We start from the raw sequence: 25,854 nt of genomic DNA on the forward strand, positions 1-25,854 counted from the left end.
CCTACACTTCACACAGCATCAGTTTGTTTCCCTCCTGAGCACACAGCAAAGACAATGACGAGTTGGCGAGTCTAAACATGACACAGGTGTTATCTGCTTAAGTGTCAGAGCAGTGAGTGAGTTCTGCTACGCCGAGTGTGCAGTGGAAAGGTACTGAAAACATGACGTATAGGCAGGTAGACACAGTGTGTTTCAGTGATGCAGTGGCTGAGCGACAAGAAAATATGGAGAGGATATTTTAAAGTGAAAATGAAATGCATTAATCAGGCCAGCATGCTTTTGGATTGACTGCTTTTTTATTTATTTAATGATACAGTACTCATTTGACAAAGCAGCCTTATATTCAATGCACAGGAAAAGAACAAAAACACTTTACCTGATAATAAAGAACAGACATGAAATGACGCCTGGAGAAGGCTTTAAATTGTACTTCACATTCATACAGTCACTTAGCAACATTCACATTCATCTGGGTGAAACATAAAACATGCACAGCAAACATGTCAGCCTTCCACACACACACACACACACACAGTTATTTGGTCTTTTTAATAATTTTTGTGATTTGGCTTGATTCCTAATGTTGATCTGTTAAGTCCGTTTTATTAGAGTCGTACAAAAAGGAATGAAAATTCCCACCTCTCTTTTTTTCAACCAAAATAAACTTTTTTTTTTTGCACTTTTTCCCTGATATCACTTTTTTCCAGTCTACACCCAGGCCTGCCATCCTGGGAAAAGTCTGCTAAGGTTTTTGGGGTCCATGGCTTGCTGGATGAGCAGGTTGACCTGTCCTCCCACGCTGAGCACCGTTCCCTCTTCCACTCCCTTGAGCTTCTCCTGCAGCCGCAGCAGCACCCGCTCCGCCACCTTGTTGAAGCTCTGACTGTCACTGCTGGAAAGAATATGAGGGGAAGAGACTGAACACACACACAAAACCTCGCCAGCTCCAATTCTGACACTTCTCTCTTGATTACCTGGATTTACGGCTGTTGTCTATGTCATCTCCCCCCATAGTGGAGCTTAGCGTTGCGTTGAGTTCCTGCTGCTCGTCATGCTGCAGGTAAAAAGCTTTCAGGGGGTTCATGGTCCAGTCAAACAAAGGGTCATACAGCAGCACCTATTGAAAACGCACAAAGACACAGAAACTTACAAAAGCACTCCTTAATATGAAGTTACGGAATAAAACATAATATTTAGAGCAGGTAATGAGGCTCTGTGTAAACCGTCCCATGATTTTACCTCCACAATAGTCAACAGAGCTTCTTGAGAACTTCTCATCACCTCCATCGTCTTCTCACAGCATCTGAAAGGGAAAGCAGGGTTCAGATTATTTATAGTGCTAAATGTTTAAAATGTCTAAATTGCAACAGATTTCCCAACATGAATCTTAATCTGTGGTCTGAGAAAAGATCAATGAGGAAGTTTGTTTAATGACACAATGTAATATGCCATTTCAAATTATAAAACTTTATTAATCGTGAAGGAAACTCATCAATCAATGGTGATTAGCTACTCATACAATAAAAGGATCAGATCACTTTTTTATTATGTCCTGTAAAACCTCAGAATTGACAAGGGGTCGACTTTTACTGCAAGCCACTTTGCAACCCACCTCCACTTCAGTTTATATTTTCATGTCTGATTCAAATTTGTCATGTTGCCTGCCGTGTTCTGTCACAGAGTCTTTACTTCCAGAAAAGGGCCTGAAGGTCCCAGACCACTGCTGACAAATAAGAGCAACATCTGAGCATAATCGTGAGCTAACCTCCTGAAAACTCCTTCCACTCCAGTGATGCCCATACCGTCCACAATGTCTCTGGAGAGTCTGAAGGGGACAGTCTCAGGGGTGGGGAGGATCTTGCCTTGCTCAAAGGCCACACCTTTAAAACATCAACAACAAAAACACACACAGTGAAGAAAAAGGGGCATCCACACTGGAGGAAAAAAAAAACATTTTCTGAAACAAAGAGTGACCTTCTTGGTGTAAGAATACCTAAATCGATGTGCACCAGTTCTGCAGTCTGTTCGTCGATCAGTATGTTCTGGATGTGTCTGTCACCCAGACCCACGATGTAGCCGACTGTGGACACAAAACAGAAAACAGAAGGTTTGTTTTTACAATTACTGGATCGTCGTTTGGAGACTATAAAAATCTCGTTGCTGCAAATGTATATTTTTTAATTCTGTGTCATGACTAATAAATGTTTTCTTTCAACTCTGGACTTCAACTGAGAACAAAATGTTGACACGCTGAGGTGAAAGGTGGTGTTTTATGTACAAAGCAAACCGGGATCCATCAATCACCTTAATAATAATAATCAACACCAACACTTTAGTTTCAAGTCACATCAATTATGTCGCCCTTGGGTTTGTGGCATCTTGTATTTACAGTACATAATGAGCTTTACTCTGTGAGATGGTGTACCTATAGAGGAGGTGGCCACACTGCGAGTGTAAGCCAGCCGCTTCTCCATCCACACTGCGGGATCCAGGAACCGTTCCATGCAGAAATACCTAAAGACCGGCCTGAACTTCGTGCACACCTCGTTGTAGGCCTGCAGCTTCTCGTCGAATCCAAGTCTCTGAGCGTCCTGCAGTGACAGCCCAACAAAAACTACAGCTGTGAGTTCTGAACCCATAGCAAGCATGTGTTGCCATGTTGCAAGTGTTTTCCTGTCAGCACCGCCATACCGTCATCTTCCTCCGGCAGGCTAGGTTGGCCCAATCTTGGGGTCGGAAGCGTTTGTGAGCTCCTTTATTGGGCTCCACCAGAAACTCCCCGATGGGCACCGTCCCAGAGCACCACTCTAACACGCCACTGCGCTGTGAGAAAGGCACCACCTGGAATCAAGTATATGACAGATTTTTTTTTTTAAGCAACGAAGGGAAAAAGAGATGAAAGCAAATGTGAAGCAGTGCCACAGATGTGCGTCTATCGGGGAACCTTGTATCGTCTGATGTTGAGCTTCCTCTTGCGAGTGTCTGTATTGCGCTGCAGCAGCATGGAGCACATGCCGAAGACCTGCTGCATCACTGCGTCCTGTCGCAGGTCGTCCTGACCCTGTTTGCATTAAAACACTAAAATCACTCACAGGAGACGTGACCAAAATCATCACAACGATCCTTTATTTTAGTGCAGTTCAGTGTATTTGTACAGCCCAGTATCACGTGTGAGGGCTCAAACTGCTTCACAGCCATAGAAACAAAACAAGAACAGACAGACTGAGTTCTGTAGGACACTGGGAGTTTTAAGACGTTTGCAGTCATTCATTTGTTAATGGCTGAATTCTTCGGTTGATAGTTCCTCTGAGTTTCAGGCAAGACAACTTTGGAGGAACTACTTTGAAATTGAATGCAATTTAATGCAGGGGTGTCGAACTCCAGGCCTCCAGGGCCGGTGTCCTGCAGGTTTTAGATCTCACTCTGGGTCAGCACACCTGAATCAAATGATCAGTTCATTACCAGGCCTCTGGAGAACTTCAAGACATGCTGAGGAGGTCATTTAGCCATTTAAATCAGCCGTGTTGAATCAAGGACACATCTAAAACACGCAGGACACCGACACTCGAGGACTGGAGTTCCAGTGAGGTGGGAAATATCTGGTAAAAAGTAGTAGAAAATAGTTGTGCATTTTGAATTTTCTGAATGATGGGAAAAAGGTGTAGAAGTACTGTAAGCTAATTCAAGAGTTTTTAAAGGAAACACAATATTGTACTGAAATGTACATGGGGAGGAGAATTTTTGTAAATCTCTTTGAGTGGGAATCACCACACAACCCACAACACAATGATATCACATGATATATCACCTCTTTTCAACCAGAAATTATGTCCTCAGAGTAAAACTTTAATTCAATAAGATAAAGTTATCTCACAGTTATTTTTTTGCTGCAAAATGAGACTTTCACACATATGGAACCTGCCAATGAAACCTGCTGTCAGAGTCTGCTGCTGTCTGTGACTGAATTGGGTCAAGTTGGCAATTACATGCAATCTGTTTTTGGTAATACAGTAAATAACTGTGAAAAACCATCGAAAACAGAGAGAATTCACATTTACGAGAAATGTGCAACCTATAGGAAAATAACCACAATACAACCAGCTGGTGGCCAAGTTGGGTCGCGTCTCCTCGAGTTGATGTCATTGACAAAGACTCATTCAGACTGATGGCAACATGTTGGCAATCTGTCTGCATTTATATATTAGACAGCAGCTATTTACAAACCTTCAAAGATCTCTCTGAGAGTGACTGCAGTCAATCCAATATCCTCTCTATATATGTATATATAGATAGACTGGCTATAGATACCGAATGAAAGTGGAATGGAGGAATTGTGAGCCACCTCCTCTACATGGATGACATCAAGCTGTATGCTAGGAGTGAACGAGACATTGATTCACTGATCCACACAACCAGGATTTACAGCAACGACATTGGAATGTCATTCGGATTGGAGAAGCGTAGTCGGATGGTAACGAAGAGAGGGAAAGTAGTCAGAACTGCCAAAAGGCAACATCGCTGACATTGAGGACAGCTACAAGTACCTGGGAATCCTACAGGCAAACAGAAACAAACAGGAACAGCAACCAGAGAGTAAGGCAAGTCCTGAGGAGTCAGCTGAGTGGGAAGAACAAGATCCAAGCTATCAACACCTGTGAATACCTCTACTGAATACCTCAGGCAGCAGAAACACAAGAAAGAGGAGCAAGAGGAGGAGCACTCATGGAAGGACAGGCCCCTGCATGGTATGTACCACCAGCAGATAGAGGAAGTGGAGAGCATCCAGAAATCCTACCAGTGGCTGGACAAAGCTGAACTGAAAGACAGCACAGAGGCACAAATCATGGCAGCACAGGAACAAGCTCTGAGCACAAGATCCATAGAGGCTGGGGTCTGTCACACCAGGCAAGACCCCAGGTGCAGGCTGTGTAAAGATGCCCCTGAGACAATCCAGCACATAACAGCAGGGTGTAAGATGATAGCAGGCAAGGCATACATGGAACGCCATAACCAAGTGGCCGGCATAGTGTACAGGAACATCTGTGCCGAGTATAACCTGGAAGTCCCGAGGTCAAAATGGGAGATGCCCCCTGGGGTGGTCGAGAATGACCGAGCTAAGATCCTGTCAGACTTCCAGATACAGACGGACAAAATTGGTGGTGGCTAACCAACCGGACATAGTGGTGGTGGACAAGCAGAGGAAGACGTCCGTAGTGATAGATGTAGGTATAGTGAATGACAGCAACATCAGGAAGAAGGAACACAAGAAGCTGGAGAAGTACCAAGGGCTCAGAGAAGAGCTCGAGAAGATGTGGAGGGTGAAGGTGACAGTGGTCCCAGTGGTAATTGGAGCAGTAGGTGCATTGACTCCCAAGATAGGCGAGTGGCTGCTGACCTATTTTTACTCGTGTGACTGAGATGTTTTCTTGCTCTGAATCAGTCAATCGATACAACACTACCATGCAAAATATAGCGATGGTACGCTGTAGAGCTTTTTTTTCACCACCCAATCAAACACAGTTTCAACTCTCCTGTTTTTTTTTTCACTTTCATCTTATTTTGGAAGCTGCTGAGTCAAACTCCCAGGCCAAAGCATCGTATAATGCTGCTGACTGTTGTGAGTTTAATATTAATGCAAAACAAGCACACAGATACAAAACTGTTAAGTTTCACCACGACTCTCCCAAGTGGTAAATCACTAGCCTTCAATTGTCTGTCAAATGTGTCAGCAAACACAAGCATGCTCTCACACACAAACACACAGCCTGCTAAAGAATGTTTTCATTATAAAGGAGTGAAAGCCTGTTTGTCCTGGTACAAAAACAGGATTAATCATTAGCAATGGCCAAAGCTAAATGGAAAAAACCTCAAGTTTAAATTGTGAGCACCTTCCCGTCAGGGCTGGCCAGACTACAATGGCACACGAGAAGAGATTTGTTGAAAGACAAAAAAAACCCCGACGTCAAAAACACACGTAAGACACACACAAACGCACGCTTACTTTGACCAGCTGTCTCCTGCTTTTGCCGTCAGAGCCGACGCAGTCGATGATCTTGGGCAGGTTGACTCCTCCGGCCAGGTGATAGTGTGGCATGAAGGACCTGACAGTCACCAGGTTTTCATAACCACCGGACGGATCCACCTGTTTACACGATAAATATGAGACAAATAATTCAATCAAACCAATCAAAAAATGACACTATACACTAAACATGGATCACCCCAGTAACACTTAAATAACAAAACTTTATATAAACTCTGAAAGCAGCAAAGTTCTCTCTCTCTGTATGTTTTTAAGTTGTATTTTACCTTAATTTCCATTGTGGGTATGGTGACCTCCTCAAGGTCTCTAATTTGCATGATGGGCTGATCAGCGGGGATGGGGATGGCCTCTGAAACCAAACAAGGACACAAAGGATGTCTAAGCAGCGGACATTTAATGCACACAACCATAACATATACTCACGACCTCTGAGTGTGTATAACTGTAGAATGTTAGGTCTGCTAGCAAATAAACAGCTGAGTGGACCTGAGCAACTATGAGCAGAAAAGTCTTCATCCCTTCATGACCACAATGTACTGATCCTCTAACGGCTGCTCCCAGCAGGATAAGGCACCATGGCACAAAGCTCAAATCATCTCAAACTGGTTTCTTAAACATGACAATGAGTTCACTGTACTCACACCTTTGGCATTTGGTGAAACCAAAGATTCACATCATGGACCAAAATCTTTCCAGCGCCTTGCTGAATCTGTGCCACGAAGAATTAAAGCAGCTCTGATCCAAAAAGATGATTCAACCCACTCCTAACGTGGTGCTCCTAATAAAGTGGCCAGCGAGTGAATAAAGCATAACTCACTCTTCTCCGTTTTGTGTCTGCTGGCATCCATGTAAGCCAGGGTGATGTAGGCATCGCACAGGCGCTCGATCCCTCGGATCATCTCGGCTCGCTTCTTCCTGATGGTGGCGATGATCTTCCGAGCGACATCCGAACGCTCCTGAATGAGGGAGAACATGTAAACAATTTAAAAAAAACAAACAAACACACCAGGTGCTTCTTTTTTTCCTCATGTTACAAAATTTAACACACCCAAAGTTTCAAAACGCAACAGCACTGTCCTCGTTTAATGCAAACACCATGACAAACGACGTGTCATATTTAAGCTCCGCATGATGGAGAGAATCGTGTAAAACGGATGGAAACATCACACTCACCAGATCAAACTGCGAGAGCTGTCGCGTAGCACTCTTAGACTGCCGGGACCTGCAAAAGTTTTCGTCTTTGTTGGCATTGACCAGGGCGAAGATGATAAAGAGCGTGTGGTGAGGGTGCTGCAGAGATGCTCGGCAAATCAGCTATGAGGAAGGAGGAGTACAAATAATAAACTGGACGTGGCTGCAGCAAACCTTTTATATAATGCGGTTTACGCTCACAATAATGAATAAAAGAGCCGCGTTACCTCATTGAGGACATCGTGGAATCCCGTATCCTCCGCCACGCCAGTTGCCATCTTGGTTCCCATGCGGGCGGCCAGCTGATACATGAGAGGCAGAAACTTGTAGGACGGGATCTGTTTCACCCCTTTCTGTAACACAGAAACAAAAAGCTTTGTCAGATGATTATATTTGTAAGATTCAGTGCAGATATGTGAACGTTTTACTGACCTTCATCATCTCATTTACATCTTTAATGTCAGCATTTTCCAGCCAGAGGGAAGCCAGCCGGAAGACCCAGGTGTCGTGCTCCTCACCCTGCTCCAGACACTGGATGTAATTCTCCACAGCCTTACACAGAAAGCGCTTTCTGTCCGTCCGCAGGTTGGACAGGGCTTTTTCATCCAGCTCCAGCTCTCTTTGCACTTTTATTGTGTACCTGTGAAGTTGGACAAAGACAGGCTGGAAACAGGCCTTCACTTTTTCTTTGGTTGTAACTGGACCTCAGCTTAAATGCAATACATCGAGCTGTAAATGTGCAAATCAACCTGTTGGAGGTCACTTTATGCTCCTTTATCAAGCCCACTTCCTCCTTGGCCTTTTCCAGCAGGGCCTGTTTGTTCTCAAACTCAGACGAGTTCATGTATTTGTCGATGCTCTGGTACTGAGCGTCAGAGAAGCGGGCCAGAGATAAAAACGCCTCAGTCCGCTGGTTCTGGAGCCTGGAGTCCTGAAGTCCCGATTCCCCCTCTATCACCTCCACTGCCTGAGCAGAGATGAGACCTTTATTAATTCAACAGTACAGGGCTGTTCTCACGTGAAGAAACAAAAATCAGGCAAAATTTACAGGTATCAACACAAACATTAAAAAAATGTAAAACAAGATTTAACTGTGACCCAATTCAGACGTATAAAACACACACAGACACACACATGAATTATTTAATTTTGTCTATATGAATCTGGCGTAGCTAAAGGACATAAAGTGTAAACTTGCAGACGTTTAATATTTATGTCTTCGCCTGCTCCTAATTTGTCTGGACATAAATAAATTATTCATGTGAGGGTGTGTGTGTATGAAGGCCCGCATGCTGCCAGGCCGACGGGTAATAAACCATTCATTTCTCTAGGCGATCACTGCTGTGTGTGTGGATTTTAGGGCGTTTGAGACCTTTAAGATTCCTGTCTTGGTCGCTCTTCTTCACACGAAAAGAAAATACCAGAAAATAACTCTTAACCGGAGCCACTTTAATCTTTTAATAAAGCTTCGACTGCTCATACCAAAAGCTTCTTCTTACCCTCTCCAGGTACTTCTCCAGTATGACTCCAGGACTTTCCAGGCAGGTTTCTGCCAGCCAGTTACCACACAGCCTGAGGCACTCGGTGTAGACTGGTGCTAACGCAGGATTTAAATCCACCTGTGCAACACACATCAAACCAGCTCAATAACCCATCTTGGTATTTGGATTGAACTTAGCTAATCTTACTGTTTTGCATTAGTTACAACACAGCGTTATGTGTCCGTCTGACCTTTTTCTCTAGGCTGTGTATCATCTGTCTCAGCAGGCCCAGAGCCAGACCCTGCTCTCCCTTTGCCCAGAAAACCTGGGCCTCCTCCAGTTGCCACGACGACACAGGTAGCGACGCCAAGGTCCTTCCACTGCCGGCATGCTGCTTCATCTGGTAGACTGCACGCTCTGCCAGCTGGAAAGAGGTTAGAGGCAACCTTCATATGATATTCACGTGGTAAATGAAAGGAAAACAGTGCTTCAAACCTTCACCTGTGGATCTGTGGATGTTACCTGCGTGTTTCCGGCCTTGCGAGCTAACCGGCACAAGTCCATGAGATGGTCAGTGAGAACAGAGCTGAGGTACTGGCTGCTGTCGGGCTCTCCCACCCTGGACAACAGGGTGTGCTGGGCCACAGAGCGGACAGCTAAGATGGGTTCCACTAAAGCAAAGTCACTGTCAACGAGGAGCTGAGAGTGGTGCCGCCACTGGCTGTAAACTTCTCTCAGGATGAGGTCTGAGAAGGGTCTGATGTAAAAAAGAAAAAAAGAAAAAAGAGTTTAAACATGAATAAGTCCAGAGGAGGCGTCCCGTGTGTTACTGACTGTGTGGTATGCTTCTGCCTGAGTCACCTGGAGAACAGCTCTTTAACACTCTCCAGCTCTCTGACGCTCTGCAGGTTCCTGAGGGCTGGATACAGAGATGACACGGCCTCCAGACTGCCTTTGCGTAGCTCTTCCACCTCGGCACCCCTGAAGAAATGCATACGCGTTATAAAGCAGAAATAAAGCTGTCGTACCAGAGGGTAAAACTCCATATTTTGTCCACCGCACCTGGCCTGTTTCAGAGTTTCATCAAATATGGAGAACTCCTTATTCCTGAGTGCTTGCAGGGCACAAAACACAGATTCGTGAAAGCCAGGATTGGATTTCTCACTCCTGCAACAGCAAGACATTGGAGAAAAAAATAATTAGCTTCTAACTGTGAGATTATAGTTGCGTTTCATGCAGCACATGCTTCCCTCACCTTTCTGACAGCTCAAAATCCCACTGGGTGTTCCTCCAGGCTGCTTGAAAGCGAAGATCTCGCAGCTCAGCTCCCCACTCGACCCCTTCGCTCTCGAGACCCCTCATGTAGGTGGCCAGGATGCTGCTTAGACCGAAGTTCTGCAGACCCTGTCGGCATAAGATTAAAGAAACTGTGCTAAAAGCTAAAAGATTTCAATCTAAAACATTCTTTGGAGGAAGTGGTTCATCATAGTATCATTTCAATCATACCTCCACGATGCCCACTTGCCGAGTGACCTCGGGAAGGGTACAGTGAAGGTCGTAGGAGGTCAGGGCCCTTCCCCACATAGCCTCGTGTTCGTAGGTGCGAATCCTGTGAATTCACGCGGCAAAACGGCATCAGCAGATCTGATAATGACTGAAGCCTAATGAGGAATAAGTGACCGTGTGAAAGATCTAATTGAAATTTTCTACCTCGTCAGGGGGCTGGTCATGGTTTCGCCACCACAGCCATACAGACTATCCGGCTCCCCGATGCTGCGATACACCTCGATCAGCAGCTCCTATAAATATGAAAAAATGAGAGGAGAACAAGAAAGTCTTTTAAAAACAGATAAAATAGCTGATGCGTGATAATGATGATACATCAAAATGCAAGATCAGCTTCGACGGCAATGCATTTCCTGGTTGCCAAAAGAGGCTGTCTTTTTTTTCCTCCCATATTTAAATCTTTTTATATCTGTGAAGCTCCATGAACCTTTAATTTATATTCTTAGCCAAACAAATAAAATTGATTTGACCTGATGTTGTCATTTAGAAAACAAAGCAGCCTGTGTAACTATGTGTGCAGCACGAAGAACCAACCTGCAGACTGATATTGGTGTCTTCTATGCTCTTCTCAGTCAGGCTGGAGATCGTGAAGGTCTGACTGTTCTCTTCGAAATTTATTTTCCGCGTTGCTCTGGAGTTGGTTCTGCAGTTACAGGAAATGAATGGATCAAAAATGAAAAGCTGGATAAAGTTATTTTTCCTGTTACTGTTTAAATGAAGCCGCTGCATACTTGCGACTTTCTTCCATGTTAGCTTTGATCTTGTCCACGTAGATCTCGGTGTACAGCAGGGCGGTGAAGTGAGCTGAGCAGGACTGAGCGGCTTTGGCCACCTCCAGGTAGTTCAGATCCAGCCAGAAGTTTGAGTCGCACACTGTGCCAAAGGATTTACTGCAAGAAGGCAAAGCTCTACATTCATACTACAGCAGGTTTACTGGGGCAGAGACAAGAGCAGGTCCAATCGAATAATATCGGACTACAAACCCGTCAGCTTCCAGTGGCCTCTGCTGGTGTCTGAGGTAGTCAATAACTGCAAGCATGGTACGCAGAGAGGTCTTATCATGCACGCCCTGGCTCGCAGTGTCGGACTCTGTAGAGAATAACATAGACCCTCATCTCAAAGCAAACAAACACTAAATATGATCTATCGTCCACTGTCAAAATATAAGGAACAGGATCAATAATATTTGTCACAGATTCAAACTGACCAGAGTCAGACGTGAGAGGAGTGGCGGAGCGACTCGAGGCCTGAGCGCTTCTGCAACAAAAGCTGAAAAAGTCCTGAATGTGGGAGGAGAGCAAGTCCCTAAACGACCCATCGGAGTCATCCAGAAGAATGGAGTGAATGATGAGAGGCAGTAACCTCTGACAGCAGTCCACCCACACCTAAACATGGAGAGAATAATGGAGCGACACAGAAGGAATAAGGTGGAGTAGGCTGTACTGACATTCAGTATATGACTACAAATGTTCACTAATTAAACACAAATTAAGTAATGTAGCCATTGGACTTCTAAACAGCTCTTAGGATAACTCACCAGGCAGAGTGGTCGGGACAAAAGCAGAGCCTCACACTTGACCCCTCCGCTGTCCAGCAGCGCTGTGCACAGAGCCTTCAGCCAGCTCTTATGGCTGCCCGCCTGGGGAATCCAGAACTCCTGGCTCTTCAGGTTTCCTCTGGCCTCTGTGCTCTCCTTGGCAGCCACAGCAACCGCCTGACCATGGATGGCAGCCAGTAATCAGATGCATGAGCTTGCTGTGAGCTCCCGTGAGGTAACTTGCAGACACACGTACAAATATCTAAAACCCACCTTATTCTTGGCTGTTCTGAATGGGTTAAGGTAAGTCAGCATGGGGTCTCTGTTCCCTTTGTGTTGCTCCCAGAAGTCGACTCCTGACTGAGTTGCGAGGATGTTCTTCAGGCACTGAGCTGCTGCCCGTCTCACCTCGATTCTGGCAGACAACCACAGCACAGAGCACATCAGCTTTTCCATCATCATGACTTAAAACCTGATAGCTACAGAATTTGAGGAGTCAGCGTACTGCTGTTGAGTGAGCGCGTCGTTCGTGCAGTTGAGGACGATGTACAGACACTGAGACTCGGTGGATTCGAAGAGGGAGACGGCTTTTTCATACAGGGGGTCTCTGCCATGGAGAAGGGCGATGTTGGACAAGTCTACTGGGCCCAGTTCTCCTAAACAGCTGCCTGCCGCCTCTGCAGCACAAGGACTGAGCTATGAGAGCACTGCCAAACTGAATCTTATCAAACTGTTGACATGGAAGACAACACAGCTTTGATTTGTTTTACCCTGAATGTCAGCTCCTCCAGGGTGGCCGGCTGCTAGTTTACAGAGCTGCAGCAGATTGAGGACCAACTTCACCAGCACACTGTCGCTCGCGTCGGCTAAAAAGGACGACACGGATGGAAAACATTTACATGCAATCGTTCTCACGCAGAAACCACTCTTCCTCCTTTAGCATCATACCGTGGCACTCTTTAAGAAGCTCTCTGATCTGTCCTTTGTTGTCATGCAGCTGTCTGGTGAGCTCCTTTAACCCCTCGAGTCTAGTCAGAGGTAAGGAGTCACAGGACGTCACTGACAGGAAGTGGGCGATCTCCTGCAGGGGGGATAATTAAAAATTCATTACTCTCCGTATCAATATGATGAGAGAAGATCTAAATAGACTTTTAAAGCGAGGACATTATATTTACACATGTATTTGCTGCTTTTACCTGTCTTAGACTGAAGGTGCCAGCGTTATATTTGAGTTTGTGCTGTACAGCCCGCAGCTCTCTGAATTTAGGAACATCAGGGAAAGGCTCCAACCCTCTGATGGCTTCCTTTAACGTCTGCTGATTTTCTATGACAAGAAACTGCAGCAGACTCAGCACCTTCAGGGCAAAAAGAGGATTCAAAATCAAAATCATGCACACTGAAAAGGAGCCACAGTTATTCTAAGACAAAGATATGAAATAAAGAAGAGTTTGTTATCAGCAAACAGTCCATCCTTCTGTCTGTGCACAAAAGACCCAGATTCTCTTCCTCCCCTAACCACAACCGCTCTTGGCAGATGGAGCCCCTCCCCGAACCTGGTTCTGCTGGAGATTTTTTCCTGTTAAAGAGGAGTTTTTCCTTCCCACTGTTGCCAAAGGGGTTCATAAAATTGTTGGGTTGTTCTCTGTATATACTATTGTAGGGTCTACCTTACAATATAAACCACCTTAATGCAACCGTTGTTGTGATTTGTGTAAATAAAACTGAATTGAAACCAAATTGAAAAACAAGAAGTGGTATTCCTAAAAACTGTCTTTCCCATTTTCCTAACAAAATATTAAGAAATTATGGGCGGCCCAAGAGTTTTGAACTGTATGCTGTGTACTAAATACTAAATACATTCAACGAACACCACGCTTTGGCATGCAATCACCTACCTGCTCTGAGATGGAGGGTCGGCTGGTCACCTGAGCAGTTAGAGTTCCAATGATGACCTGTAGGTGGCAGCCCAGAGCATCATCACAGACCTGCAGGGACACGTGACACACGGAGGCCAGCAGGTCACAGCACAGAGCGAGGCTGCGGGTAGAAACCTCATCACACGGAACTGGTCTGTGGACAGCAGGAAAACAGTGTGTATGTATGTACAGCACAATATGTGTGAAATGTAGAAAAACTGTTGTGTAACCTAGCCTAAAACCGTGCTACTAATGTAGCTAAGTTAGCTCAATTTTTAGCCAGTTTTTAGCGGTATGGAGATACCGGGTAATGCTAGAAAACAACAACAATAATAATAATAATGATAATAATAATAGTAGAACAGGAATAGTATAAAAAAATGACTGATTTTTTGCTAATTTATATATATATATATATATATATATATATATATATATATATATATATATATATATATATATATGTGTATATATATATATACTTTTATATACTTAAAAACAGCCATTAAGAATGGGAAATGACCAATTTCAGTGATTACAAGTGATCACGGACTTGCTTTGGTTTAAGTTATGATTTTATCTTGGCGTTACAAATTTTAAGATCACTTATTGTTTTTATTTCTAGTGGTAACGTGTTCCACATCTGTGAGCCTTTAACTTTAATTTCATATAATACAATCTGACTGGCTTACTCAGGATTCACACCAGTGTGTAAGTCTGCCTGCGAGTGCACCAACCTGCTGTTAATATGGTGAATGAGCGTGTAGATTATATCTCTGAGAACAAAGGCCCAGGCTCCACCCAGACCGTCCTTCACCTCCCTGAGCAGCAGGCTGACGAACAAATGGTACATGAGGAGGATGCGGTGCCGTTCGTAGCTGTTGGTCGTCTCCGCTGCTCTTTCACACACGGCCAGCAGAATCCTCTGGATAGAAATCTACAGACAGATGTAACATTATTGCACATAGAACAGAAAACGGAACACTGTGACTATTATCAAAACAAAAAAAGTTTGACTGGGTGACGATACATGAGACATCATACCGAGGTTTTTGACAGAATGGCTACCAGTGACTTGTGGTTGGCACCGTGGCACTTGCTGAGGTAGTCCAGTGTAGCTTTGATGACATATGAGCTGAAGTATGGTGGATTTGGTACCGGGTCTAGCTCTCTGAGAGATATAAACACTGATTTTGATGTCCATTTGTTACCATACTGAGTATTTAGATGAATGAACAGTAAAAGGAAATAAAAAAAACAACAACTACTAGAGGACAAATATCCCAATACCCAATAAAGCGTTTCAGGTCTCCTCTGTCTTCTTCAGCTCCACTTCCTTCATACAGAGTCATGAGCAGTTCCACTACAATGTCAGCCAGGTTACTGTGGATCAGGCTGTCGATTTGCTGTGGACACATGTGAGAAGGTGAATTTTAGAGTATATAAAATCATTTGACTATGGCTTGTTCAGCCAAGCGTTTGACCTTGATAACATTTTCTCAGATCTTAGGACTGACAAGCAAAAGTCTTGAGTGCAGATGTACTGTCGATACAAGCTGGTGTTACCTGTTTACCCAGACAGCTGGCATCTTTGAGTAGGTCATACACCATGTTGGCCTTCTCTCTCTGCTGTGCAACCTGCGAGTCCTGTCCCGGCAGTGCAAAGTATGGCAAAATGTTGACCATGATCTTTGGGAAACAGTCTGCCAGTAAGTCCCTCCAGTCTTTGTCGAGAGACCTGCCGATAGACTTCACCTGCTCAAAGTCATCCAGGAAGACCAGGCGGGGGATCAGCACCGGGTAGGAAGAGCTTTAAGAGTATTGGAAAAGGATGCTCAGTCGTAATACACTTGATTTCAAAAAACACCAGCTTAATGTAACGATAGAAGAAGGAAATGTGACTCAGTGACGCAAAGATGAGTTTGTTTTCTCACTTATAAAACTCTTTGATTGTGTCATGATCCAGTAGACTGTAGGGGAAAGATCCAAGAGTGTAGCGGTCGTCAGACTGTCTCTGTGCGAGCCACTCGGCCACCAGGTAGTTCAGGTGAGAGCTGACGAATGTTTTTACGCTCCTGTAGCCCAGCGCTCTGGAGACACTGCACAACATCTGAGGTGAAAAAGAGGACAGGACAAATCATGTCACCCTGGACGATTACTAAACCACATTAAATCAGTTTGCATGCTTGATTGAAATATTCTCCTCCCTATATTCTGCACCTTGAAAAAGGAACTCCCATAAATCCACATGCAATAGAGTCAGTCGCAAAAATCCCACCTCTTACTGGCAGTAAACCTGGCCCATAGTGACATACTGTGCAGTATTAATCTGCATCAGAGTAGTTATCCAAAGCACGTGTTAACTCACTTTTACAATGCATCAAGACATTGTAAAAGCAAAATTGCATTCAAGTAGCTTGTTACCTTTTTAATGAGCTGCTCTTCAATATCGTTTTCTTTATAAGACTGAAAGAGTGCAAACAGGGACTGTTTTTCACACACGGGGCTACAGCACAGTACGACTGATAAGCTCTTGAGCAGGGTGGCCTTGCGGTTGAACATCTCGTCTTCCCGGTCCTCAGAAGAGCAGCCTCTCTGCGTGCGATTGCACAAACAATACGTTAGTCAGTGTGTGTGTGTGGGGGGGGTATAGCAAAGAGTTGCCGACATGTGGTAATGCTGCTCGGTCTTACCGGAAGCTTCATCCCCTCCTGAGCCTTCAAGTAAACATTCTCAAAGGCTTTCTGCTGGTGTTTAAGTGGCAGCATCTTCTTCTTATCTGGTTGCTCTGAGCTCATGTCCAGAAACAGCCTGGAGATGCGATACCAGCGAGCACATATTTATCTGTCTGATCTTGGTCTTGCTTTATGTTTATTAGTGGTAAAAGACGGAAGCGTACCTCTCCACTGAAACGGCTACCAGCATGCGGACTTGGTGGTGTGCGTCTGCGAGGTGAGATGGAAGGACAACAGACACGGGATGGTCTTCCTCTCCGTCAGAGGTTCTGATGCTCAGGATGGCCCACTTACAGCATGGGTCGGCCTAACCAAGCCGAAATGACAGCAAACACAAAAGAACAAGCAAAGTCAAAAGCAGTGACAACGAGAGCTGCTGCAGTAATGGGACACTTTTACAGGCAGTAAAAACAGCAACACTGTTGCTTAATCGTAGATTTTACCTCCAGGAGAGCAACCAGACATTGCACTAAAGCAGCTCGCACAGATGCCACGCATTTACCTGTATGGCTCAGGAAACTGAAACGCAGTACAATAGGAGCATTAGTAACAGTTCTGACTACTATACACTTCCACAGAAAACAATACATTGTTTGTAGTGCAACAAATATACACGTTTTACCCTGTAGCAAACCCTTAAACAAGAGAATTTCAAATTCCAAAAGAAGGTCATTTTACACTTCTCTATCAAGGATTGAAATCATGTATGTAAATGTAATCTTTTTTAAAGAGCAGCCAGTTCATCTATTAATGGTGTAAAAACATGCTTCTAACCAGAATCCGGACACCACTTTCAGCAAGGATCCCTGCACATGTCTCATCTCCTCTGGCATGTGATGGGTTTTCCCCAGGCTCTTTATGGAGGGTAACAAACTCATCAGTACAGCAGCACAGATCTCCTGGTCCTGACGATACAGAGAGCACAGGTCCCTGTGAAGACAGCAACAAATACATCTATTTATTACCACAGACACATTAATTCACGTTGTGCAGATTGAATGTGTCTAACAAATACGAGTAAGAGAAAGGTTCTCATACGCCAGAGGACGGAGCAGCGAGTCAAATTCCTCCGGGGAGAGCGAGTCCTCAGCAGGAAGCTTCTTCAGCAGGATGAGATACTGCAAGAAAACCAGATAAGATGAGTGTTTCTGGCTAAAGGATTGCCACGGTGATCCTCCAAATTTGCTGCTGCCTACCATGTTGAGGTGCAGGGCTTTACTGAAGTCCATCTGCTCCACCAGCAACAACAGCTTGCGCCGCACTTCCTGGGGTTTGAAAAGCAGGCCGTGGACGGGCTGGACCGAGCCGCACTCGCACAGGAACTCCAACACTGCGAGGAGAGCCAGGTCCTGCTGTGCCAGATGATCTTCTGATAGAAGGCTTTTCGCACCTGCAAGGTAGCGAGCAATGTGTATGAAACGTGCTAATTTTTTACTTAGCTGTCTGTGTTTTTAAGAAAGGAACAAACCAGGAAAGGACCCGACATACCTGGGCCGCAGGAAGTGTCGGTGTTGTCTCCTTTGGGCCTGTGGTTCCCATTGGTGCTGCTCTGGGGCTCTTCACCATCATCAAACAAGTCAACATCATGGCCTTGCTGAGTTCTGGTCATTTCCCACTCATCATCCATGGGGTCATCGTCATCCATGACAGTGACTCTCCTGGCAGCAGTGCTTATCTAAAGGGAAAAAGAAGGGAGCTTGATTTCACAAGCCTGCTTTTCACATTAAGGTTTTTCCTTTTGTATCTTTTAAATCTGTGACATGCTGTTTCTGTCGCTTACCAACATTTTGCAGATTTCCGCCAGCTCGCTGAGGAGGCTGGCTGGCAGAATCATTATAAAGAAACCAGAGGAGGTGGGACAAATATTTTCCTGCAGAATGATCACAAAAGTAGTTAAAATCCACTGTCAATGCCTGACTTCGACTTTAAGAGATATGGTTGTTTTTCTAGAAGAAAAGCTTTGTCACCTTGTTTTTTCTGCTGGCAGACTGTGTGCAAAGCTTCATAACAGACCTCAGGGTGCCCATGGTCCCTTCCTCTGTCATTTTTACTTTCACCCCTGAAACAAACCCGCTGAAGTCCTGGGCGAGCGCCTATGAGCAAGAACAGCCCGAAAACTTTAAAGCTGGGGCTCATATTTCATTTCAACTTTCAATATGACAAACAAGGGTTCTCAGCCAGGCTGGAATCAGATTTTATGACTTTAGATAACTGATTACCTTTGCTTTACCGAAGAGCTGCGATCGGCAGGCCTCCTCCTCAGTCAGAAACCCAGTGGAGACGTAAGCTGCCAAAACAGCGGTCAGCTGACTGAAACAACGCACCAGACACTCTGGAGGAGTGGACTGAGACTGTCGAGGGTCCAAAACAATAGATGTCATTGTTTACCATGAAAAACAACATTCATACGCGCACACACATCCGACTTCAACTCACTTCAGGAGAGAAGCAGTTGAGTAAATTGTCAGCCACGCAGAGCAGGGACTGCTCCAACTTGTTTCTGAGGCCGGGGACAGCAGCAAACCGGCTGTCGGCCGACACCGTCCTCGCCGACTGGTCAAATCTGCGGACTTCTGACGGCGACGTGTTGAAGCTGAACTGCTGGTACAGTCTCTCGATCTGTTCCAAGTTGTCTTCAGCATCAGAGGGTATTTGCTCTTGAGAAAAGGCACTTTGAAGAGAAAAGAGTTGCAAAGAGGGTTAGTTTAATTCCCAAATCTCAAAGCAATACCTACAGAGAGGGCAGAGAGAGATGCAGTGCAGAAACTGGCTGTATATTACAGGTTATGGCTAGAAATTGTATATAGTAATAAAAGAGGTTGAAAAATAAAAGAATTCCCCTCACCTTTCTATGCCATGAGTACCCAGCAGAAACTTTAGGCCGACTCTGGCGTCCTTCAGAGTAAGAGAGACCAAGATGTTCGCTATAAGATTGTGAGGAAAGTCTCTGCAATTAAAAGAAAAGTTTAGGTTTTATCTTAAATACAAATGCAATAATACAAGATAAACTTTATTCTAGGAAAAAATCCAGAAACAAAGGAAAAATATGAAGTAAGGTTCAATTTTCTGAGTTTTGGAGTTTGTGCAAACAGAAAAAAGAATCCTATAAACAACACTTTTTTAACTGGAACATCTTATCTTTTGAATATAAAAGCACCTTCTACAAATATTAACATCAGTGTATAACCTGCAAATGATGGGGTGAGGTCTGGAGCTGTCCTCCATCTCATCACTCTGGTCGCTCATCAGCATCCAAGCTATGAAGCTCTCCTTCAGATTAGGTGATGTGGCTCCTTCTGTGGCCCCTGCAAAGTCCCAGCCTGATGCTGAGATGAGACTTTTTGGGACCGGACACTTTAACAGGGCCTGGGCAAGACAGAGTGCAGCACTCCTGCGTACGAGGAATCGAATCACATTAGTACTAGGGCTGCCACGATTAGTCGACTAGTCACGATTACGTCGACTATCAAAATCGTCGACGACTAATTTAATAGTCGACGCGTCGTTTGAAGCTTTGTAAGATCCCAAAAGACGCAGGAATAAGTAGTAGGATTTAAGAGTGTAATAACGTACTGAAACAGAAGATGGCAGCACTGCATGTACAAGGATGCCAGCTGCCGTTAAACCCCGAAGAAGAAGAAGCTGTGTCCCAGAATTCATAGCGCGGTCCAGCTCAGTTTCCAACAATGGCGGCAGCTAGTTAGTTTTAATATTTCTCTTATTACTCTTTCTGGGTCACCAAATAAACATTTAACATATTTTCAGGCGAGAATGTAGCTGTGTAAACCTCAAATATCTGCTCAGTTTATCAAGACACCACATATTTTCAAAAGCGCTCCGACGTTTTCGGAGACGTCTGTTACCCACTAGCTAGATAGCTAGCCGGGGTTTAACGCTCACTAGAGCCGTGAGAACACCGGACTCCCGGCAAATCGTTTTCAAACCCACCGCTGTCTTTCGCTACTCAGGTTAAACATGATATATAAGTCACTTAAATAACTTAAATATGTTATTGTTTGGCTTTTTTTCAGTATTTTATTTGTTCCTGAGTAAATCGTTTCGGCTGAGATTAAAGTTATAGTTTTTACACAGCTGAATAAACATCAAGCAGACAGCTGATTATTAGAAGTGTGAGATGCTCAAGAATATACTCTGGAGTCCTGTTATATTTTAGATAGCAAGGAGCAGACGCCTGAGTTTAAGCTTCACTGAAACAATCTGCAAATTTCATTAAAATGTAATAAACTGTCATCTTGTCTTTATTTTTAGTTAGCACATACCTTAAACACTTAAAGCTGTAAGCTAATGATAGTTATATAAGAGCAGATGCTGGTGCAATAAGCTGTACGTTTTACGTCCAATGGATGCATGATCTGATTAGTCGACTAATCACAAAAATAATCGGTGACTAGTCGACTATCAAAATAATCGTTTGTGGCAGCCCTAATTAGTACCTTTTCTGTAATTAAACAAAACTACTGTTGCAATGAAAAAAGAGAGAAACTCACTTGGACGGTTTGCATACAGATCCAGATAAAAGCTTCCAAAAGTCTCTGTCCACATTAATCAGTCCTCCCTGGATGATGGAGGCCAGCAGGTCCAGGCTGAGGGACTCTGTCTGGGACGAGCTGACCCCACGCACTGCCAGGCCCCATACCTTAACCCAGAGCCTTCCCAGCTCCGTCCTGTAGACCTGGGCTCTCTCTGGGTAGCGAGCCTGGCACCGGGCCACCTCCCTCAGACAGCGCAGCACATACACACCCCTCTCTCCCCTCCGCTGCTCTGCCAGGAGCTGGTGCAACACTAACAGCAGTGAGACCAGCTCCCGTCCAGGCACCATGTATGGGTACTTAGAGGTGAGCGCTGTGGTGATTTGCAGCCTGAGAGAGGAAATAAAAGACGGGAATGTCTTTATGTGACGCTGATAGCACAGCAGTCCTCCGTGTCTCAAGGCAGAGTTGATGCCCCATAAAATAAAAAGCAATAACACTGATTTAAAAGTCACTCTACCCAGTAATCATCTTTATTTAACTTGAAAATGTGTTTATATTATTTGTGCTGTGATTATCATACCACGGTATGACATCAAAGTCACTGTGCTGAGGCTGCAGATGCTCACGGAGGACCTCCCAGCCCATTTCGATACGCCGGCGCTTGCTGGCAGCTCCGTGGGTGGGACTGCCCATCTGTGTGGCTCTGATGGAGGCCTGGGTGACATCCACGATGTGGGTGTCACTGTCATCATTAAACAGCTACAGCAAAGAAACGTAAGAGCGTTTAAAGGATTAAATGTGTCCAGACACCCTCCTCTAATGAGCTTCCTCACCGCACTTTTGAGCGAAGCTGAACCTTGATGCGCTCGGTGCATACATGACGTTCGAGCTTTCTTACCTGGTGACAGATGTCAGCCGTAAGCTCAATGAGATTGTCTTTGACGGCTATGTGTCTGGTCCCCGTGACGTACTTCCCTCTGCTGCCTATGTGACCAATCTCCCTGACCAACGCGTTGTAGAGGTTGTACAGCAGACTCCGCCACTTGGACCAGTCCTCAGCATGTGCACCTGCAGTATGAGTGAGAGCAGCCACCAGTTATTGGTTATTTATTTAAGGATATTCAAATATTTATGTTCATGACGTTTAAATAATTACTGCCAACAAATGAACGCAAACCTTGAGTTCAGCCACAGCTTTGCAAAAGTTTATATTTTTGATGTTTTCACCAGTGAAATTTGAAAGATTTGTGCACTGCGGTTACATTTAAATTAAACTTTTTTACTTACCTACTGGTTTCTATCTAACATTCACACACACACTCACACACCAATGAATGCATCAGCCTGGAATGCATCGGGAACAACCCGAGATTCAGTATCTTGCCCAGAAAGAAGGTTGGAAGTGGGAGCAGACAGGGATCGAACAACCAACCTTCCAGTCCGCTCTACCTCCTTAGCCCCCCAAATGCAAACTGAGCATCAGAATGAGGAAGAAAGCTGATTTAATTACTTTGAATGTACCATGCTTGTTGTTGCAAGACATGCTGGTCTGAGTGTTTCAGAAACTGCTGATCTGCTGGGATTTTCCTACATAACCATGTCTGCAGTTTACAGAAAATGATCCAAAAAAGAGGAAATGTCCAGCGAGCGACAGTGGTCTAAGCGAAAATGCTTTTGTGATGTCAGAGATTAGAGGAGAAAGGTTATATTGCTGTAAGAGATAGGAAACTCAAATATGCCCTTCTTAAAACAAAGTAGTTGGATGGTCTTAATCAAGGTGAAGAAGAGCATCTCAAAATGTGCAAGACATCAAACCTTAAAGCAGATGGGCTACGGCAGCAGAAGACGAACCAGAAAGGAAGGTGTACCTAACAAAGTGTTTGGTGAGTGTAGATCCCGCGATAAAGCCTGGCCTCCGACCACTATTAACCACAAACACTGGAAACCAACATTTAAAATGAAGTTTTTAAAAGAAGAACCTGTATCCTGTGTCTTGGCTCCTTTGGGGTGGTGGGCACAAATCTGTAGGTTGAAGAACTCCACAATCTCCTCTTTGAGAGCTGGACTGGGCCTCATGTCTGCCCAGACGTACAGTATGGAAGGCAGAAGCTCCTCTCCCAGTCGACACAGCCTCATCCTACAATTCATAGCTGCATATCTCAAGAAGATGTTCAGAGCTGAGACGAGGTGCTCCAAAACAGCCAAGTGTTTCTCCTGCCTGATACGATTGATACAAAGAATGCATAGTGTTTAAATTTAGCGACTAATACCGGAACATTTATTCAACGTAAATCGAAAACAGTGTTAAAAGTCTTCACCTGACATTAAGCAGTGCTTTGGAGAAAAAGCTGAACAGCGTGTCATTGAATCCATCGGTCTGCATGCAGCAGCCCTGCACCACCGTGTGGATCACTCTGCTCACCAAAACGCGGTTGATGGGTCTGGACGAGGAGTTGAACAAACCACAGTACAAGTCCAAAAGATCTAAGGATCAAGAATAAACACAGATCCGTCAGTTCTTACTTTTGTCTGCTTCCTGATGTTTAGAAAATAAAACTCCAAATAGCCCACTGACCTTTCCACTGCTGTGGAGCGATGTCACACCAGTACTTGCGGACAGAGAGGATGTCCTTTACAAGGAGGCTGCTATAATCTTCTCCATAGGCTGAACAGCAGTACGAATTCTGCAGAACCTCCAGCACATGTTTCAGCAGCTCACTGCACTTCAGACGAGGCCCGCCTGGAGGAAGAAGAGGACACTCTTAACTGCAGTCCCCACAGTTCATTCAATATGTTTTCTACTGCGTCTGATGAATTAATGAAAGATACTTATAAATATAAAGATATATGAATGTTCCCTTATTTATTACGACATACCCAAAATTGAAACATATTGCAACCTGCTCCTGCTCTTACGTTTGTTAGCACAGCGAATGAAGTATTTGATCAGGCTGCATATTTCAGCCATCTTCTTCTGCCGCGTGGCCAGCGTGGTTGCTGTGACGTTGGATTTGCTTGATTGCATGCTTTCCGTCTCCTTTTGGACATAGCGCTGCAGAAACCTGATGCAATAAAATGCCAAGCAGAATAAAGAGCGTTCATTTATAGAAGCCACTTGTTCCGGTACATGTGCTAACTTTAGCTAAAATCATTTATGAGTTACGAGCATGTTGCAGAATATGAAATAAGAACAAATACTTATTTAAGAACTTTTCAAAAGATGCAAAAAGGTAGAAAATAGTACCTTCTCTGGAAACACCTTATAGATATATACATTTTGTATTTATATGGTTGCAAATACTCTGAGGCAGGTTACCTGAAAACAGCATCCCATGTGAGTTGCTTGGAGGCTTTTGCTTTAGCTGATGAGTTACGATCCAGTTCCTGCACAATCTCTGGAGACCGGAGGAGCCGTCTGAAGCGCTCAGCTTCTTTCTGATAATAAAAACGAGATGAAATAAAAAGCATTTACACCGCACTGATTAAAAACATTTCAGGTTTATTTAATTATGGATAATTCCCCACAAAATTCACTTCAAAGCTCTTTATACTGTAAGTTAAAGACCCAACGGTATTGGAGAAAACCCCAACAATCAAGCGACCCAATACGAGCAGGCACTTAGCGATAAGAAAACCCCCCATTTTAACAGGAAGAACCAGGATTTGAAATTCTGTTCAATAAATACATATAATGTGTCACAACTGAGAACTTGAGGGGCTATACAGACTATCAACATACCAAGATGACTGGCAGATCTTATTTTGTTTTTGTTGCTACTCGTGCCAGGAAAGTAAATAAACCTTTATTTAAAAAAATAACTGATTTTAGAGTCTTTCAGCTATTCATCGCACTGCCTTTGTACACTTATAAAGTGCAAAATTGATGTAGTGCAAGCCACAGGCAAATTGCATCTTATTTGCAAGTGGGCAGGACAGATGCTGATGCTCAGCAGATGTATAAGCAGTGCAATCTGAGCTTCTGACTGAGTTCAATACTGTACGGTAAGAAGAGCCCTGATTTGAAGGTAGTAACTAAAAGAAGTGAATTAAAGGATAACTGTGGTAGTTACTGGTGTTGGGCTGCTTTGCCATGATAACTGGACAACAGTGTTAGTTAGCATCCTCTGTTATTTTAAAATATGCTAAATAGGGAGTTGTTTAACCTATTTAAAGTACATTGAATCGCCTATGAATTCATTTATTTGGACAACTGATAGGCAGTAGTTCGTCTTTTTCACCTTCCTCTCTGTAGCTTTGTCATTCTCGAGTGCTCTGCAGCAGGCCAGGAGATCATGAAGAGCCAGGCTCATTGTGCCTCACCGTATGTACACACTGGAGGGACAGGATGTTGACAAAAGTTATTCATCCGCTTTATACCTACACTATTATTACTTAGTAGACAGTGTAGATTTCTACTATTCGACCCACACTTTATTCACTGCTTCACTGCTCATGCAAACTACTTTAGCAACACGACACTGGCAGATTAAGCTTTTAACTTCATTCACAAACGTCCATTCAAACACCTGCACTGTTCACTGACCTCAGATGACTGCAGCGATTGCAGTTACGGAGTTGTCACACGCGCAGGTGCAGATGTTAGCTGAGGTAAGGCACACCGCTACTGTACCTGCCATAACAACTTTGCCATCTTGTAGAGCCACACGCACGCACGCACACGTAACCCACGCATAAAATATTCCCGCCCCAGCAGCAAGGCTCAGCTCCTCACATCACTTCCTTCTCATGCCAGGTATTGAGTGAGTCCATTCACTTTTCTATCAGCATGAAAATAAACCTAATGTTTTTAATAGGTATGGTGTTATTGAAGTGGTATACGACCTGCTGAAGTCACGTTCAACCTATAAATTGAAGTATATATATGTAAAAAA

The 25,854-nt window shown here is 44.3% G+C and overlaps 1 protein-coding gene across 2 annotated transcripts; it reads right to left on the reverse strand.

Moving 5' to 3' along the window:
• Positions 1-277: 277 nt before the first annotated feature.
• atm (ATM serine/threonine kinase) lies at positions 278-25,652 on the reverse strand. Of its 2 annotated transcripts, none has more exons than XM_084950194.1 (63): positions 25,506-25,652; positions 25,201-25,294; positions 24,279-24,397; positions 23,879-24,024; positions 23,538-23,702; positions 23,281-23,446; positions 22,942-23,180; positions 21,861-22,030; positions 21,543-21,721; positions 20,978-21,349; positions 19,657-19,860; positions 19,315-19,416; positions 18,906-19,140; positions 18,689-18,820; positions 18,437-18,562; positions 18,250-18,339; positions 17,958-18,144; positions 17,666-17,859; positions 17,508-17,587; positions 17,244-17,399; positions 16,913-16,988; positions 16,634-16,776; positions 16,428-16,545; positions 16,159-16,329; positions 15,669-15,844; positions 15,301-15,544; positions 15,025-15,140; positions 14,779-14,905; positions 14,472-14,671; positions 13,714-13,888; positions 13,015-13,173; positions 12,767-12,899; positions 12,589-12,684; positions 12,324-12,495; positions 12,092-12,233; positions 11,819-11,995; positions 11,489-11,666; positions 11,265-11,370; positions 11,013-11,171; positions 10,816-10,924; positions 10,426-10,514; positions 10,222-10,324; positions 9,971-10,119; positions 9,778-9,882; positions 9,577-9,696; positions 9,238-9,472; positions 8,966-9,139; positions 8,734-8,853; positions 7,984-8,201; positions 7,667-7,874; positions 7,462-7,587; positions 7,217-7,357; positions 6,861-6,999; positions 6,310-6,392; positions 6,002-6,142; positions 2,945-3,061; positions 2,692-2,841; positions 2,426-2,591; positions 1,994-2,080; positions 1,766-1,880; positions 1,240-1,303; positions 975-1,117; positions 278-889 (listed from the first exon to the last, which is right to left on the reverse strand). In XM_084950194.1, the coding sequence occupies exons 2-63, from the start codon at positions 25,270-25,272 to the stop codon at positions 709-711; spliced, it is 9,285 nt and encodes a 3,094-aa protein (XP_084806320.1). In that variant the 5' UTR covers positions 25,273-25,294; positions 25,506-25,652; the 3' UTR covers positions 278-708. The 2 variants fall into 2 exon arrangements, with proteins under 2 accessions (XP_084806320.1, XP_084806318.1); XM_084950192.1 differs by having other exon boundaries at positions 278-892.
• Between the last annotated feature and the right edge of the window lie 202 nt (positions 25,653-25,854).

The sequence above is a fragment of the Perissodus microlepis genome, chromosome 14, assembly GCF_051167445.1.
Source record: "Perissodus microlepis isolate ML-2025 ecotype Zambia chromosome 14, ASM5116744v1, whole genome shotgun sequence".
Classification (NCBI taxonomy): domain Eukaryota; kingdom Metazoa; phylum Chordata; class Actinopteri; order Cichliformes; family Cichlidae; genus Perissodus; species Perissodus microlepis.